The 19087-nt window shown below is 38.6% G+C and overlaps 1 protein-coding gene across 1 annotated transcript in view; it reads left to right on the forward strand.

The window, feature by feature from the left end:
* The window catches only part of sdc4 (syndecan 4), a 29592-nt gene extending 10725 nt beyond the window's left edge, over positions 1 to 18867 (forward strand). Inside the window, exons 2-5 of the mRNA XM_010866181.5 lie at positions 14250 to 14451; positions 16347 to 16387; positions 16779 to 16974; positions 17186 to 18867. Coding sequence (XP_010864483.1) covers positions 14250 to 14451; positions 16347 to 16387; positions 16779 to 16974; positions 17186 to 17337 — 591 coding nt within the window. The 3' untranslated portion in view covers positions 17338 to 18867. The remainder of the gene's footprint in view (positions 1 to 14249; positions 14452 to 16346; positions 16388 to 16778; positions 16975 to 17185) is intronic.
* Positions 18868 to 19087: the final 220 nt, after the last annotated feature.

Here is a 19087-nt window from a genome sequence, read left to right on the forward strand (position 1 = left end):
TTTTATGTCTAAGTTTAAGAATTTAAGGATGCACTGAGTGTATTTTTCTTTTGTATTTTTTGTCAGTTTCATTGATCTATGTTCCTATATTCTGTTCTCATTCTAGCATTATTTACTACAACATTTGTTTGTACTGAGATTGTAACATTACTTTATCTGGAGTTGACCTAGACAAAACAGGCTTGTTTTTTCATATGATACACAACTTTTTCAAATTAAAAGAAAAACATTTCATTTTATGTGTGAGTACTAATGTTAACACAAAGTTACGTTTCCTGATCTGTAAGACTGGTGATGTTTGCCCTAAAAATATAGCCATTACTGGGCCTACGGCTGGACCTATTTATGTCTAGTTGGAATGTAGGTTTTGAATTGGGCGTGAGACCATTTGCACTAGAATGAGTCTGTTTCCCCCCCCACGTTGTTTTCTCTATAAAGGGGAAAAAACCATTGAATTCCCTGTGAAAGGCTGTGAAGAGAAATGATAAAAACCTTCACCAGGATGTAATAATGGTTTCTGCTTTGCTGTCCATTGAGCTATAAAATCATTTTGGAGGGTGGAATGTTGGCACTGAGAAGAAGGGGTTTTGTTCAGTGCTTGAAGAAGTAAAAAAAAATTCCCCCTCTACCCCTACTTTGGCAGTTGAATGTCATTTAGCAGATGTTAGTGCATTTCTGAGTTGTTCTACTTGGAAAAGAGGTCTTGCAGGTTAGTGGTCAAATACGACAATGAAATTATAGGTTGAAGCTGGTAATTGGTATCTTCAGTTACAAGGAGTTTTTATAAGATGCATTCTTTAACTAATTTGGATCAAAGAGGAATCTTCCAAATTTCAATGTTTGATTGCTCAATTAACTAATCTAAAAAGTGCATGCCGCCATCTTGGCTCTTTCAAGCCTTCTCTCATTCATTGAGACTGATGAATGTCATCACGTGGCTAGACACCCACGTGTCGATCAGGGACAACATTTTTGAAAGAGACAGTGGTAGAATATATTCTACTGTTAGTCTTTGGGTTCACTTAGAAATGTCCTTGTTTGCCATGAAAACATACATGAAATTAATTTGAATAGGAAATGTACTGATCGACAGGGTTAGAAGTAATGATGTTTAATGTGTCTTTTGCTTTTGTCAAAGAATCCTCCATTTGCAGCAATTACAGCTTTGCAGACCTTTGGCATTCTAGTTGTCAGTTTGTTGAGGTAATCTGAAGATATTTCACCCCATGCTTCCTGAAGCACTTCTTTTGTACCATACGGTCAAGCTGCTTCCACAACAGCTCAATAGGGTTGAGGTCCGGTGACAGTGCTGGCCACTCCATTTTAGAGAGAATACCAGCTGACTGCCTCGTCCCTAAATAGGTCTTGCATGGTTTGGAGCTGTGCTTTGTGTCATTGTCCTGTTTTAGAAGAAGATTTGGCCTGTCCACTGGGTATGGCATGGTGTTGCAAAATGGAGTGATGGCCTTCCTTTTTCAAGATCCCTTTTACATTGTACAAATCTACCACTTTACCACCATCAAATCACCCCCAGACTACTCCACCATGCTTAACAGGTGGCGTTAAGCACTCCTCCAGCATCTTTTAATTTAGTCTGCGTTTCACAAATGTTCTTTGTGATCCGAACACCTCAAACTTGTCTGTGCATAACACTTTTTTCCCCAATCTTCCTCAGTCCAATGTCTGTTCTTTTGCCCATCTTAAACTTTTCTTTTTATTGGCGAGTCTAAGATATTGCTTTTTCTTTGCAACTCTGCCTTGAAGGCCAGCATCCTGGAGTCGCCTCTTCACTGTTGTCTTTGAGACTGATGTTTGTTGGAACTATGTAGCCTAATGAAGCAACCAGTTGAGGACGTTTCTCAAACTGGACACTAATGTATTTGTTCTCTTCCTCCGTTGTGCTGTCCTCTTGCTCAGTTGTGCACCTGGGCCGCCGCTTCTTTCTATTCTGGTCCTGTGAAGGGACTAGTACCCAGTATTGTATGAGCTCTTCAGTTTCTTGGTAGTTTCTGTAATGCGGAAAACGCAGATGGAATCATGAAATGTGTTAATAAAATTTAATCAACTGTACAATGTGGAATATTGCAGAATATTCCTTAATTTGGTGAAAATTTATGAAAATGTGACCTACAATTATTTCATAATTGTAAAATCAGACGAGTAGGCCTAGAGAAATAATTCTGTTTAGATTGGAGGGGGGGGGGGGTCGGTCAGTTGGTTGTGCATGGGACCCTTACGCCATTTCACAACATGGCTGTCACTTTGAAAAATTACCCTAACCGCTAAATTCAGTGCCGAGCAATACCTAAAGTAGTATTGAGTCAGACTAAATTATATTTGCAGATTCTGGCAACAAAAATATGTGATGACCACTAAAGACCAGGTGAAGTACAAGGAAAAGCACAGTGTTAGCCAGAGCATGTGTCTTCAAACAACCATTACTAGTGCAAGTGCATCAGCAGATTCAAGAGGAGAATTTTCCAGAATTTATTCAGTAGTTTGTGGCTGTATGCACCGAGTCTGACATCCCCTTAGCAAAGCTAAGAAAGCTATGGTCGTTTCTAGTGAGGCATTGCATACCGGGAAAAAGGGTTGCCTCGGTCAAACTCACCTACCCCGTGTTTTCGACCAGCATATGAACAGCCTATTAATATAATGTTACGATAGCCTATATTTACAATCTGCAATATAAATTATTGGCGTGCAAATTGTGATAGCCTTTTTCATACTATGAGCTATCGCGGTGAAATATCTCGGCGTAACGTCAGCAGCTGTCTGCATCTCCATAGCTATCACTGTATCCAGTGATGGACGAAGTACACAGACAATGTACTTGAGTAAAAGTTGAGATACCTAGTGTAAAATATTACTCAAGTGAAAGTGCTCCCTTTAAACGTCGACTTGAGCAAATGTATAAAAGTACTTGGCTTCAAATGTACTTAAGTATCGAAAGTAATTTGGTGTAATGTAGTTCCAATGTCTTATGTCCTTTTATACACTCAATCAAGTCATTTAAGGTAAAAAAATATATCTTTTGAAATTATCATAAGCACATCATACTACATGGAAACCACATGATTAGGAATAAATAGGGTGGGGGGAAACCAATTTATTGTTTGAAGTAATGTAGAAATCTTATTCCTTTACTATATCATATTTACTATAAAGGAGCACATTGTTGTCTCCTTTACTACATCACAGTTGTGCAATAACTTGCAAAAACTTATCTACTCAAGTTTACAAAATGTATTTTTTTACTAAACATGACTCCTTACAACATGCTGTATGTCCACTCTAAAAACAAATGTTAGCATAAATCACACAAACAGAAACTAACACACCACCAGATTTCCCTGAAGACTTACGTAGTATGTAGAACTACTAACTAGTAGTGATGTGCTATAACAGAAATGGTACCGTTAACTGTATGACCTACCTAAAGCTAAAATATGTTTTGTTTAGTTTGAGAAGGAGCTGATTTTCAAAATTTCTGGCATCCAATCTTGCCCTTCTTGGGATGAAAATCAGTCCAGCAGTGCTAAAGAGTCGTTCGCATGCAGCAGAAGCTGGTAAGGCAGTGTTGATTTTAAGAGACAATTTGCAAACCACAGGATAAGATTGCAGTATCCCTTTGTTGTCTACTTTAGAGGCAAGGTACCCTTCTAGCTGTTTAACACTTTCCTGCCCATGAGTTGTCTTCATGCTTGAAAAGAAGTCATCGTCTGAAGCACTTGATCCATTGGGTGACTGATGTGAACGTTCTTCCTCCAGATTGTCCTTGATGTAGGCAAGTCCTAATATACAACATATATTGGGACAGATGCCAGAAATCATGTTATATAAATGATAGGGCAATTCCGGTTGTACAGTACAGAGGAAAAGTAATGAACTAATTTGGAGAAACATGCATAGTTATGGATAGGTAGCTAAAGCTGACATATGAGGGCAAAGATCAGTTTCTATGCCCCATTAGATCAGCTTTACTTCCAGGCCACAACTCTGTCTAGGTTGTGTCAAATTTCCTTGTTCTTTTTCCTGAACAACATGAACAGCATGTAGTACCTTGAACAATAAGGTTATGGGTCCATCTACATCAAACTTGCCTTTTAGGCATATATATATATATATATATATATGAAACCAGGTCACAACCCCCCCCACCCTTTTAAGTAAATAAACTTATAAATGCGCTTGTTTAGTTTTTTTGTTTACTTTTGTTTTGTGAACTAAGCGCATGACATCTGAAATACAAATGCAACAAAACATATGTACATACATAGATTGATTCCTAGGTTTAATAGGTTCTCATCGGATGTCCACGCTGTTTTAAATTTTGGGAGCAGGATGGCAGCAGCAATAAACTCTGGTTCTGCCATTATGTCTTTAAAGCGCTTCTGTAGTCCCTCTAGGACTGCAGCCACCAAAGGTTTGCAGTACCTGGAATTAGAGGTGGGGGAGAGAAATTATACTAAGACAATGACAAAAACAACAATCATCCCAATACTTAATTGTTAAATATGATTTGACGGTCTTACATCTATTGTGTTCTTGGTCAATATGTGTTCATAAAGGCCTCTTTTTAATCATTTTACTAATGGCACACTAACTTCCTACACATGCTATATGAAGTTTTAACGGAGTTAAATTGTGTATGATAAGGAATACACTCAGCGATGATGCTTTGGAAGCTGAAATTGTAAGCCATCATCTTCCATTAAGATCGGTGTTACCTCAATGAAGTCAACATCAACACCTTCCTGTTCATCATCACTGCAAGCATCCTCTTCAGTCTCACTGGAGGCACAGTTATTGTTCTAATCTTGTTGTTCTCCATATTCTCTAAATGCCTTTATGAAATTGGACCCATCTGTGGTAGTTCTATTTTTTTTCTCTATGCCAAATTCGGAATGGATGTCATTCAATGCACTGCCCAACACATCAAAAGTGTGTGTGGCCCTTTAATCAGCTGGCAAACAAGTGCCACAGAGCACCTCTTCAATGAATCTGAATCCACCCAGTGGGCAGTGACAAAAAGCAATATCTCAATTTCATAAATGAAGTGCACATTTCATGTTTTTTTGCATGTACCACGTAGGCTGCTGAGAAGACTGAGTAACTAGCTAGCCTACATCAATCGCAGACAACTGTTCAAGTATCAATCATACTTGCATGTAAACCTAGTCAAATAGAAGCCTAAATGTCAGAAAAATGCATTTTCATAATTTTACATAACATTTATTTTCTATTATTTCTTTAGACACACTACACATTCTATGAACGAGCTTGACAAGTAAATGGCATTTTTAGGGGGTAACGTTATGCTATTTCTAGCCAAGTGCCTTGGTGTTAATGAGCTTTGCTAACGTTACTAGTCTGCAGTTTCCTAGCTTAACCTTGCACAATGCAACTGATGTCCACGTTTATTATTAACACAATGTATGAGCATATTATATCCAGTTTGGGTAAAACGACAGGTCACTGTTATATTAGCCTTTAATTTCAATACAAAATTATTTACCTCTGTTTCTTTAGATGGGATGGCGAATTCTTGAAAGAAGAAATTGTATGCTTCTGAGGCAGACAGAGAAGGCATTTAAAAATGAACGATTCGTTCTTCCTTTCTACTACTTCAAATAGTTCGCTTAAATATGGCCATGGATGCTCAATTTCAATGTCTGACGCTTCTTCCATTATTGCGTTGGTTATAAATTGTGACAGGCAGCAGCAGTCATAGACAGTAAAGCGCAGTCGCAGCCAGCAGCAGCGCGCGCCCAAACTGCACGAAACAACGATGTGTTCTGATTGGTACACTTGCGGAGCACGTGCACTTATTTGGACCTGTCACGGATCACGCATGTATGTTGTGGAAAGGAACGTAGAAAGAAATGACAGGTTTTAGGAAAGTAGTGGATTAAAAAGTAAGGTTTTCCACTTCGAAATGTAGTTGAGTCAAAGTAAAAAGTCTCACAAAACAATGATACTCAAGTAAAGTACAGATACGCTAAAAAGTTACTTAAGTACGGTAACGAATTACTTCGTTACTGTCCACCACTGACTGTATCTGTATTGTGTTTACACTTTATTTCAGAAACTTGCATGGATAAAAAATATACAAATAAAAATGTATCCAAGTACAAATTGTTTAAGTTTTATTCATTCACATTATTAAACACTTTCTGATGAAAAAATTAGCGTAAATCATAAAATCATAATCAGTTTTATTGAAAAAGAATAAAACTGATTTCATAGGGCCCTACACATTGAATAGTCTTCATTTCTCAGAACAAGAATAGACTGAGTTTTAGAAGAAAGTTATTTGTTCCATTAAAAATCTGCTGTTTTCACCAATAGTCATTTACAACATGAATAATGTCTACACTACTTTGCTTTTGAAGAAAAGGACACTTCAAAGTGACCCCAAACTATTGAATGGCCGTGTACTGGTTGGGTTACCTTTTTATCTTTTAAAAGAACAATATTATACAAAAAAGTGACCAGGTTTTTCTAGATAAAACCGATGCCCTTTGATATGTGTGGGGTCCATTTGTTTTCCCTTTTGTGGATATCTCCTTTGTGTGGTCACATCTAAACTGGAAATGCTAACAGGGCTGGAGTAGTTTTAATCTCATGTGAAGTATGATTAACTAACCTTGCTGTTCAAGAGCAGAGCATAACAGCACCTCATATTTAACCAAAGTCACATCCAACTGTAAGGTAGGAATGTTAGTTGGTCTCAAATGTAGCAGTTATGCCATTTAAACTTATAAAATTCCCCACTCCCTCAAACCTAACAAGAGCACAATGTACAGTATTGCTATGTTTTTAACTATTGGGTCTGTGGGTTGCTACATTTTGTCTGTATGGTTGAGTTTTGGGAATTGTTTTACAACCCAATTTCCAAAAATGCTGCATAAAATGCAAATAAAAACAGAATGCAATGATGTGCAAATGTATCCCTGTATTTAATTGAAAATGGTACATAGACAACATCAAATGTTGATACTGAGTAATTGTATTTGAATTTGATGCCAGCAACACCTTTCAAAAAAGTTGGGATAGGGGCATGTTTACCATTGTCTTCTGTGTGTTTGGGAACTGAGACCAATTGCTGCAGTTTTGAAAGTGAAATGTATTCCTATTCTTGCTTGATTATATAGGATTTCAGCTGCTCAACAGTTCGGGGTCTTCTTTGTTGTATTTTTCATTTTATAATGTGCCAAAAGTTTTCAGTGTGTGACAGGTCTGAACTACAGGCAGGCCAGTTTAGCACCCGGACTCTATTACAACCGAACCATGCTGTTGTAATACGTGCAGAATGGGGTTTGGCATTGTCTTTCTGAAATGAACAAGACCTTCCCTGAAAAAGACGTTGTCTGGATGGCAGCATATGTTGCTCCAAAACCTGTATATATTGCTCAGCATTAATGGTGCCTTCACAAATGCTATGTGCCCTAATGCATCCCCATACCATCACGGTTGGTGGCTTTTGAACTGCGCTGATAAGAGCAGAGGGACCACCAAGCTTCTTAAGTTCGGAGGATGTGGTGTCCATGATCCCCAAAAAGAAATTGGGAATCATGGTCACCGCAAATTTTGAATCATCAGTCCACCAGACAGTATTCCACTTCCTCCATCTATCTTTAAATGGGCTCTGGGCCAAAGAAGGCAACAGGATTTCTGGATCTTTTTTATGTAAAGTTTCTCATTTGCATGTTGGAGTTTTAACTTGCATTTGTGGATGCAGCGACATACTTTGTTCACAGACAATGGTTTTCAGACGTGTTCCACAGCCCAAGCATTGATGTCCACTACAGAATTGTTTTAATGCAGTGCTGCCTGAGGGCCTGAGGATCAGTCATCCAATATTAGATTTTTGGCGTTGTCCCTTGCGTACAGACATTTCTGGATTCTCTGAAGCTTTTAATTATATAATGTACCGTAGATGATCAGATCCCCATACTCTTTGCAATTTTATGTTGAGAAATGATATTCGCTGATATAATGATATAATTATCGCTATTTGCCTGTGCATTATTTCATACCCAATCTTCTTACTGACCTGCTGGCAATTAACATACCACTTTTCCTGCCTGTCCTTGCTTTTTTGAAATGTGTGGCTGGCATCAAATTAAATGTGGATACATGTTTTTTTAAGGGACAATAAAACATTTCTGTTTCTCCAATGCTCACCCGCATGAGGGTGCTTTTCCTAATAGTCGCTTGTTTCTTGTAACAAATTGATCAGTTTCCGAATAAGATGTTTTTCACAATTTTTCCGTCTTTGGGGAGATCCAAGGTGTAAAGGGGTCTCCTATGTTAAACTAGCGAAGTAATTGGAATGCCCTGAGCAATTTAATCAGTGGGTCAACGTGAGTCATATAAGGGTAACCAATCAGCCTCTGGTGATACAAAGTATCAGTACAGTTTATGTTGTGCCAATGATGTGACCAATATCATGGCTTGTGTTGTGCTGCGACACACAGACAGCAGTTGGGTTACATGTGCAGTTGTGTAGGTGCTGATCATTTGTGTGTGGTCTCTGTGAGTCAAGCCATATGCAAGCCTGTGTGTGCATAATGAAAGGAAGGTTGCTGGTTCCAAAGTGAATCGTGCTTCTCCTGAGAATTAGTCCATTATGCCATCGAATTGGTTGAAATGATAGTGCAGGAAAGTGAGTGAGGCCAAATTTCATTTATGCCAAACTCTGTGTTAGGGGGTAAGAATCTAAGTGAATGGAGTCTTTCAACATGGCATTTCCGCTGTCCTACAACATTTGTGATATTAATTGACTGTTTGTGGATAAGATGTGGATGAGCAATTTTGTCAGCTAGACTAGTTTCCTACAATCTGTCCAGTTGAGGATTAGGTGACTGCTTCTAGCACTTTGATATGCCCTTCTGTGTTTGCTTACTGTTAATTGAATCAGAAATATCAGAATACATGGGAGATGCCGTTATAAAACAATTCCCACATTTAACTTATTTTACAAAACTAGCTGCACATACCATAGATACATTATTTTTTATTTTTGCTCTGTCCAATGGAACAAGTGTTTGTCAGTTTGCTGGCAGATGGGGAATTTTGTTCCCCCATCCAGCCTGTTAAGGCAAGGCTTAGCTACCTTATTAATCTATGTGTTCTTTAGGTACCCAGAGCCATTGTGGGAATCTAAAGTTGGCCTTTGGTTTGGTAAAGGAGTAGGGGGTGGGGGTTGAATCAACCTACTTAGGTAGAAAGATGAGAGCACCACATTTAGGATATTATTAGTGAAGTGTTTAGAGAATTTGGTTGTTCATATTCTTATATCTAATGTGATGCTTGTCAAAGGCTGCTTTTCAGTTTATGAATGCCTGGCACACACAGGGCTGGGACTAAACTGATAAAACTGGAAATGGCACATACACTGATCAGCCATTACAATATGACCACCTGCCTAATATTGTGTAGGTCCCACTTTTGCCGCCAAAACAGACTCCACTAGACCTCTGAAGGTGTGCTGTGGTATCTGGCACCAAGACGTCAAAAGCAGATCCTTTTGCGAGGTGGGGCCTCTATGGATCTGACCTGTTTGTCCAGCACATCCCACAGATGCTCGATTGGATTGAGATATGGGGAATTTGGAGGCCAAGTCAACTTTTTGTTGTTTTCCTCAAACCATTCCTGAACCATTTTTGCTTTGTGGCAGAGCGCATTATCCTGCTGAAAGAGGCCAATGCCATCAGCAAATACTGTTGCCAGGAAAGGGTGCACATGGTCTGCAACAATGCTCAGGTAGGTGATTTGTGTCAAAGTTTACCTGCAGAACATTGCCCAAAGCATCACACTGCATTCACCGGCTTGCCTCCTTCCCATAGTGGTCCAGTTCTGATGCTCACGTGCCCATTGTAGGTGCTTTCGGACAGGGGTCAGCATGGGAACCCTGACTGGTCTGTGGCTATGCAGCACCCTATGCAACAAACTGTGATGCACTGTGTGTTCTGACACCTTTCTGTCAGTACCAGCATTCACTTTTTCAGCAATTTGAGCTACAGTAGCTCGTCTGATGGATCGGACCACACGGGCCAGCCTTCGCTCCCCACGTGCATCATTGAGCCTGTCCCCTGTCGGGAACACCCCACAATGTTTTGGAGATGCTCTTACCAAGTCGTCTAGCCATCACAATTTGGCCCTTGTCAAAGTCGATCATTTTTCCTGCTTCTGCACACATCAACTTTGAGGACAGAATGTTCACTTGCTGGCTAATACAGGTGCTGGTCATATAATTAGAATATCATCAAAAAGTTGATTTATTTCAGTAATTCCATTCAAAAAGTGAAACTTGTATAATGTATGAATTCATTTCACACAGACTGATATATTTCAAGTGTTTATTTCTTTTAATTTTGATGATTATAATTGACAACTAATGGAAAACCCCAAATTCAGTATCTCAGAAAATGTGAATATTGTGAATTGGTTCAATATTGAAGACACCTGTTGCTACACTCTAATCAGCTAATTAACTCAAAACACCTGCAAAGACCTTTAAATTATCTCTGTCTAGTTCTGTAGGCAACACAATCATGGGGAAGACTGCTGACTTGACAGCTGTCCAAAAGACGACCTTTCACACGTTGCACAAGGAGGGCAAGACACACAAGGTCATTGCTAAAGAGGCTGGCTGTTCACAGAGCTCCATGTCCAAGCACATTAATAGAGAGGCGAAGGGAAGGAAAAGATGTGGTAGAAAAGTGTACAAGCAATAGGGATAACCGCACCCTGGAGAGGATTGTGAAACAAAACCCATTCAAAAATGTGGGGGAGATTCACAAAGAGAGGACTGCGGCTGGAGTCTGTGCTTCAAGAACCACCACGCACAGACGTATGCAAGGTTTCAGCTGTCGCATTCCTTGTGTCAAGCCACTCTTGAACAAGACAGAATGTCAGAAGCGTCTCGCCTGGGCTAAAGACAAAAAGGACTGGACTGCTGCTGGGTGGTCCAAAGTTATGTTCTCTGAGGAAAGTAAATTTTGCATTTCCTTTGGAAATCAAGGTCCCAGAGTCTGGAGGAAGAGAGGAGAGGCACAGAATCCACACTTGAAGTCCAGTGTAAAGTTTCCACAGTCAGTGATGGTTTGGGGTGCCATGTCATCTGCTGGTGTTGGTCCACTGTGTTTTCTGAGGTCCAAGGTCAACGCAGCCGTCTACCAGGAAGTTTTGGAGCACTTCGTGCTTCCTGCTGCTTACCAACTTTATGGAGATGCAGATTTCATATTCCAACAGGACTTGGCACCTGCACACAGTGCCAAAGCTACCAGTACCTGGTTTAAGGACCATGATATCATGACATCAAACTCGAAACCTTAACCCTATAGAAAATCTATGGGGTATTGTGAAGAGGAATATGCGATACGCCAGACCCAACAATGCAGAAGAGCCAAAGGCCACCATCAGAGCAACCAAGGCTCTCAGAACACCTGCGCAGTGCCACAGACTGATCGACTCCATGCCACGCCGGATTGCTGCAGTAATTCAGGCAAAAGGAGCCCCAACTAAGAATTGAGTGCTGTACATGCTCATACCTTTCATGTTTGTACTTTTCAGTTGGCCAACATTTCTAAAAATAATTTTTTTTGTATTGGTCTTAAGTAATATTCTAATTTTGGGAGATACTGAATTTGGGTTTTTCATTAGTTGTCAGTTATCACAATTAAAAGAAATACACTTTTGAAATATATCAGTCTGTGTGTAATGAATGAATATAATATACAAGCTTCACTTTTTGAATGGAATTACGGACAAATCAACTTTTTGATGATATTCTAATAATATGACCAGCACTTGTATATCCCACATACTTGACCGGTGCCATGATAACGAGATTCAGTGTTATTCACTTCATCTGTCAGTGGTCATAATGTTATGGCTGGTTGGTGGTGTTCAAAAATCACTTTCTGCAAATTAGTAGGGTATGTAAATATGATGTATCATACATAGACATGCAAACATGTCCAGAACTAGACCGATAAGCTTTAGGCTAATAACTTACCTGGCTAGTTGGGGAACTACAGAACAGGCTCAACTTCCGCTTTGGCTAATGCCACTCACCAAAGGTGATAGGAGAGCCCTATATGTCAATCCGTGTTGTTAATCCAAGGCCACCATTTTAGTTTTACTGTGGGGAGAAAATGTAGGTCTACTAGATTCTGTGGTGCTTTTTACTTCTATCAAATGTCAAGGGTTCACACTTTTTAAAATATTTTTTTTTTTTTTTTTTCTAGAAAATGTGGAAGCCTATTAGTAAAAAGTTTGTATCCCAAAATTACTATAGTGGTGTTTTGTGTGTTCTGTCATATTATAAATGGAAAAAACACCAGACATGCCCAAATTTGGATTGTATCATTTAGACCAACCCACACAAGTTCTGGAATGTTCCATTAGCCGTAACACGGAATGATATTCAAACACAAAGTGGCTCTTACTTTCCATCTCCTAATCATGTAGTCTCCAAAAACATTGTCCAGTTCAGTTTTATTTTGACAGTGTCCTGTCGTCACTCTGGAAATCATAAGCATTCTGGGCTTTGCACCAATTGGATTTATGGGGTTTGATTGTGTGAAGACAAGAAGGGGAATAGATGTTTCTGCAGCTGTGTCTGGCTTGTTTTTGCCCTCTGGGGGGTAATGACAAATTGGAGTCTACATTAACTTCACATTTGAATAGAACCTCTGAGAGGATGGTGAAACTTGTCAATCGTTTAAGAATTTCCTGTTTGATCATTTTACCAAGGAGAGGGACAACTTGTTTTGACACGTCCCATAGAAGGGGGGCCTGTGATGAGTTATAAAATGAATGAAATGCCTGGTGAATGAGGACCGTTGAAGGCTTGCCCTTACATGCCAGATTAGGATGCGTTCAATTTGAAACCCAGTGAGGAAGTGTAAAAGGAGGTAGTGTCCATTTAAGAACTACAGTAAGTCATACACTAATGTGAAGACGTATGTTTTTAGTTAAGACTTGTTAGTATTCTGTCTTTAGAGTCAAAATGCTAAGGACATGATGACCTGATCTCAATGAACACCAGACACTGGCTGGTAACAAAAGAACAATAGCCTTCCTGTCCCCTTCAACTCAAATGTAATGTTTTTTTTGATGTTTTTATTTGTATTTTTTTCGGGGGGGGGGGGGGGGTTAGATAGAGGAACAAAGCTTTAGGTTTCTCTTCAGGCTCCCAGCCACCCAGAACTGATAAAGAACCCCTCACCCCTCGCCGCTGAACAATGAATGCATGGTCTTTGAACCATGCGTTGTCTTTAACCACAGACGGCACATATTTGCCCGGCTGAGCCAGGTGTTATCCAACCAGTGTCTGGTGTCCTGTTTAGCAATTAGCAATCTGTGCTAACCCAACCCAGTGGGATGAGATCTGACAAGGAGTCAACGACCCTAAACACGTTCTGCCTTAAAGTTGTTCAGGAATCGCTCTTCCCATCTTGGCCCTGTTGCTTTTCTATTTTACCTTCCATTATATCTGGGTAAAATGCTAGCCCAAATTGGATCGCTGGTTCAGTTACTTGGCTATTTGACCTCTTTGCAGGTTTTTACTGGGCAAATGGGCAATTAAGTTAAATGTGCTAATGTGATTAACAAAGGTTGATGTCTTTCAATTATGTTAAGCCCCTTGTGATTAACTTAATTTCAGTTGATTAAATATCCCATTGTTTCAAGGGGATAGTGGGGGGACTTGAGGTGATGGTCTTGTGTGACCTTTAGAGGACAGTCTCTGTTAGGTTTTGTTTGGCCTGTATTAAAAAGTGTGCTGTAAGTCATGATAAAATGGTACAATACAAATGGCTCCATTTAATCATAAACATAAGTTATTGTTTATTGTACAGTGGAGATTAGTCACTTCCTGTCTTGTCTTTCTAGAAAAAAAAAATTTGTTGGGACTTGGGACACCCAGTTTGAAACCGGAAAAGTCCTGGGCAAACCGGGACGTATTGTCACCCTTTAGGTTAGTTAGTGTCAGTACTTTAGCAGATTAAGTATTTCATGTTATAAACAAACCAGTTATTATAGTATTTAACAGTGCAATTATTTGGGCTACTAAAAAGCATTGGCAATCCTCAATAAACTGACATGAGTTTTAGCCCAGCGTCATGGTATTCCTTGTCTGCTTGAACTATGGTTTTAGAGATGAAGCCATCTCCCAGCCTTGTTGTACTTTTCTTAGCATTGTGTCTCTAAGTGCTGTTTGTTTTGTTTGGCAGGTGCGGGAAACAGAGACGTGGATGCCCATGAAGACCACACGGGCTGTTTCACATGAAGAACTCATTTCGTCTGGAGACTCCTCCGACTCACCCAATGGCTCCGACTTTGCGTTTCTTGACGAGGGTCGCAATTCATTTGACAATGAGGATGACGAAGACGATGAGGATTATGACGACTTCTCTGGCTCTGGAGATGAAGATGGTTGGTTTTTGCTACAAAATTACTTGCTTTGCTAGTATAATAAATTGTTGGAGACATTCCAAATGATTAAAAACAACCTCATTAAAAAAATTATAATCTCCCATTTGGGATTTGAATTTGTCCATGTGAGAACCCTGACATTTGTCACGTGTCATTTAGTGTTGTCTCATTCATATCATGGAGTGGTGTGCCTTTCATATTGTCCTTCAAAAAGCGCACATGTCTCTGTGGTAAAAATACAACATTGCAGTGTATTAGGTTACCTGCTATAACATTTTCATAATCAAATTCTGTAGATTTCATTACAAGATTTGTAAAGAATAGGGCATTTGATGCAGGCTATATGCTTCCATTTTCCATTGAAATTACTTAGCCAGCTCACAATTTGTTTTATGACAATCTTATTTAGATACCAAAACCATAGGTTTCCAATCTGTTTAAGGGGGTTTTAGGCTGGTTGTTAGAAACGTCTCAACTAATACCATGCAAATTGTTTCAATCAGTTTGGATGTTTAGCCCAGGGGTGCAGCAGAGTATTTGACAGATCTGTGGAATGTTATAGGCGCTGATAATTTACTGAAAGAATATTAAGTAATCAGAATTGATTTGACAAATACAGCCCTGAAAAATTAAGAGACCACTGCTCCTTTTTCTTTCCTTTCCAAAAAGGTTGAACAGGAAAGTTTTGCGTGGGTAAAATATTTTTTTCATCCTTCTGTTCCTCACTCAAAACCCTCCTTTTCGACTTTTTTGGAAAGGAAAGAAAAAGGTGCTGTGGTCTCTTAATTTTTTCCGGAGCTGTAGACTACTGAAATACGTTTGTCTATTAACTAATAATGTTGTAAAATCGCAAGGTTGCATTGCAAAACGATTAGTTAATAGACAAACACGTTTCAGTCGTCTTTCATATCAACTCTGATCGACAAAAGAACGAAAACACAAGTATGTGTAAAATATATTTACTAATATTGTAAGTCATATATTGACTTTCTATCCAAATGTTCTTAATAGATAATATACATTAAAATATATTTCTGTCTCTCTATCTGCCCATTATATTGCTTGTTTGAAAATTAAATCAATCGTTCTTGTACATGTTTAACTAAATTAAACAATTGAGTGTTGAAACATGTTTGGTTAGGTTAGGAAAGCCTACATAATACATCTTAGAATGAGCTATTTCAAATTACTAACCTATAATAATATGGGGCGAGGGGGTGAAATGTTATGATGCGCAAGAAAATTTTATTGTCATTGCTTTGCAGTTGCATTTTGTGAAAAGCAATGATTAACAACATTGATTTTGTGGTAGTTCCAAAGCCGAACACAACTGCACTGCTCTGGGCACATTTTGGTTTTAAGCCAAATTAAGCCATTTTTTTGAGGGAGCCAGACTGTCAGATTTGCTCCAGAAAGCTGGGGGTCAAAAGCACGTAAACCACAAATCTGAAGAACCATCTCTGGATCCACCACATGTATTCTTACAATGTTATTAGACTTACACTATAATAGTGGCATAAAATTGACAATATAGACAATTACATCGTTAATTGCAATTATTTGTGTGACAATTAATTGGCAACTACAATGTCATATCTGTGACAGCCCTAGTTGAAAATATGAAGGACTGTGTGGGATTCACATTTTTTGCATTGCGGAATTGTCAGAATGATGTTCAATGAGGTTGTCACAGGAGATTGTGGGGTAAGCCCAAGATGTGAAATTGCCTTGTTTCTCCAATAAAAGCTTCCAGTTCGGTTAGTCACAATTTAGCCATGGGACAATGTGGTTTTCATAATCTTGACCATGGCCCATATCATTTAGTAAAAGTTTTTCTGCATACTTTCTTGCATTTGTGCTGCTTTTGTCTCAACAGTTTTCTCTTCTTTCTACAGTGACAACTTTCACAATTAGAAACAGCAAAACCATAATTAAGGTAAGATAGTTTAATTAGGAGACGCTAACTATCATGTGAATGTGAAACAACAAACTGCAAATGTTTCCCTGTTTTTTAGTGTGAACATTAATTGCTGTGGGAGTGCAACCCTCAAAGTCCTTTTGACATTTGATGTTATTTAATTTTCATTCCTAGACTTGGTAGATATCGTTAACCTAATGCACCAAATAACTGAATAACCAAAGACCGATTGTAGATGCCTGTGATTCTTAGAGGGATTCCCAAGCAATTCAGTGTCTGAAAGTTTATCTCCAAATGGAGAATGTTCTATTAGTTAATATTCATATATTGTTCCAAGGTCCATATCTGTCAAATTACACTTTGTTATTCTACAGTGCTGACTGTACACCCCCAATGTTTTTGTCCATAGGGTGGCATAAATGACAACAAGATTCCAGACATTGAAGGACCCCTGAGGGCCAAACCCACAGTGAATATAAATGATCTGGTCAAGAAGAATGAGGTTTCATTAAATGGTATTCTGAAACCTGAGGATACCGGGTCCAATGTACTGATGGCCCATGCAGGGGAGGAGAGCTTTTTTAACAAGTCAGAGGTCCTAGTAGGTGAGACAACAAACACACAGTGCAAACTATATTTTGGCTTGCTGAAGTTTCTCAAATTTGTTATCAGATATAACTACTAGTTGAATACCCTTTGCCAAACTAATTGTGAAATAATCAAAACGCATTTTGTAATGTCCAGTTTGTTCTGCTGCTTGAAATTCTAGTGTATGGTTTAAAATGGGACTAATAGTAATATGAATGTGTGTTTCAGCTCTGATTGCCGGTGGAGCAGTTGGGCTTATCTTGGCTGTCCTCCTCATTCTCCTCCTTATCTACCGGATGAAAAAGAAGGATGAAGGCAGCTATGACCTGGGAAAGAAGCCCATCTATAAGAAGGCTCCCACAACAGAGATCTATGCATAATGCCCACATTTCACCAGGCCTCCTGACTTCTATCCAGTGCCTCGCTTCTTGTCTGTTAGCAGTTCAGCCAGGATCTCCCAGAGGAAGAAACCCACACTAACTAGACTGCTTCTTCTCTGCTACCATGCACCCGGAAATGGTTCAGTCTGTACCAGAAGCAAACATTTTATAATTTTTCTTTTCTTAGTTTTTTTTTTTTTTTTTTTTTTACATGAGAGACCAAGAGAGGACTATTTTACTGCCAAACAAGACAAAACAAATTGTTTTTCTTGCCCATGTAAAAAAAGTACATTTCGCAGAGAAACTGCGGTGAAATCGTGACATCGCCCTTCCATCCTCTGCTTTTATGACACTAACAAAGTGCAATGACAATGTCCCAGTAAGATGACATGGTACAGATATTTATTTTCCTCCTCTCTCTACCTTAGTACCCATACTTGTGTCAGTACTGGTGCTACAAGAGTCTGTTACTGTGACATTTTCTTAACTTAATTTCTTAAAAATAATGATCAGAAGTCACAAACTTCCATTTAGATTACAAGCTGTTTTGTCCAAAAAAATGTGTTTGTTGATATGAATCCCAGTTTGAGAAACATTACATGGTTCATGCATCCCTATCTGTATTCATGTAGCCACAAATGATCTTCCGGGGTGTTTTGTGGGTTTATTTGTATAGTATTCCTTTAAGGCAAATCATTTGAAATCGCCTAGATTTTACCTGCAGACAATGATGTGTATAAAGGAACAACACACTGACATCCTATCTTGCTTGATTTATAATCTCAGTTTTTGATTACAATAATCAGAATTGTACAATAAGTTAATTGAATAGGTTATGGTTGATGGGGGGGGGGGGCGGAGAATCACAAGCACAAGGTCTGTATGCTTCCAGGGATCTGTACATAGCCATTTTGAAGAAAATGTTCAACTTGGTACTTAGCCATTTCTTGGCAGATGTTTATTTACCAAATATTTAAATGCCAAAAAAATCTTCCCAATACATTAATTTAAAAATAATTCCTGTAAATGCTTGGGATAATCTGTTTCTTCATGCCCCAAAAGCTTGTAGTAAGGAACCTGTTTAACTACCAATGCTAGTACTAATGTTTTTTCCTTGTCTTCTCAGTGTTTTAGTAGATCACCGTTTTTTTTTGGTATTAATTTAACTGTCAAATATTTTGCCTTTCAGGTTGATGGGGATGTTTTATATGTGATTTTCATTTTTATATACAGTAGTTCAATATTTTCAGAAGCAAATAGTTTTGAAACTGTTATTTTCTAAGCTTTTTTTTATTTCTTTTAGACATTTTTAAGCCGTAAATATATTTATGTTTTGTAGAAGGATTGCTATGTAATTGTTCAGGGGATGTGAATTTAGCCATGTCATTTACATGGGGGAAAATCTGCTGCTTTTTTTCTCACAACAAGATATGTGAATCACCAATCGAGTGGAGAAGTCAATGAATCATTGATTTCTGCATGCGGGTAATGATTTTATTTGGAAATAAAGCTATTTTTATGCACATTAAATTGTTGGATCAGTCTTTTTGTCTTGTTCATGTTTTCTATTCTCATTTGTTTTTGTATAATATAGATATGCTACATGCCAAGGCCAGCAGAGGATTGTCTGGTTGCCAGTAGTTTCATCAACATTAACAAAAACACATTAGTTTTATTAGACAGTGTTGCAACATTTCTGGGACTCCATGCATTCCCTAGTTTCCCATCCTTGTCTGGATTTTATTTTTAA

Source organism: Esox lucius, chromosome 17 (assembly GCF_011004845.1).
Source record: "Esox lucius isolate fEsoLuc1 chromosome 17, fEsoLuc1.pri, whole genome shotgun sequence".
In the NCBI taxonomy this organism is placed as follows: domain Eukaryota; kingdom Metazoa; phylum Chordata; class Actinopteri; order Esociformes; family Esocidae; genus Esox; species Esox lucius.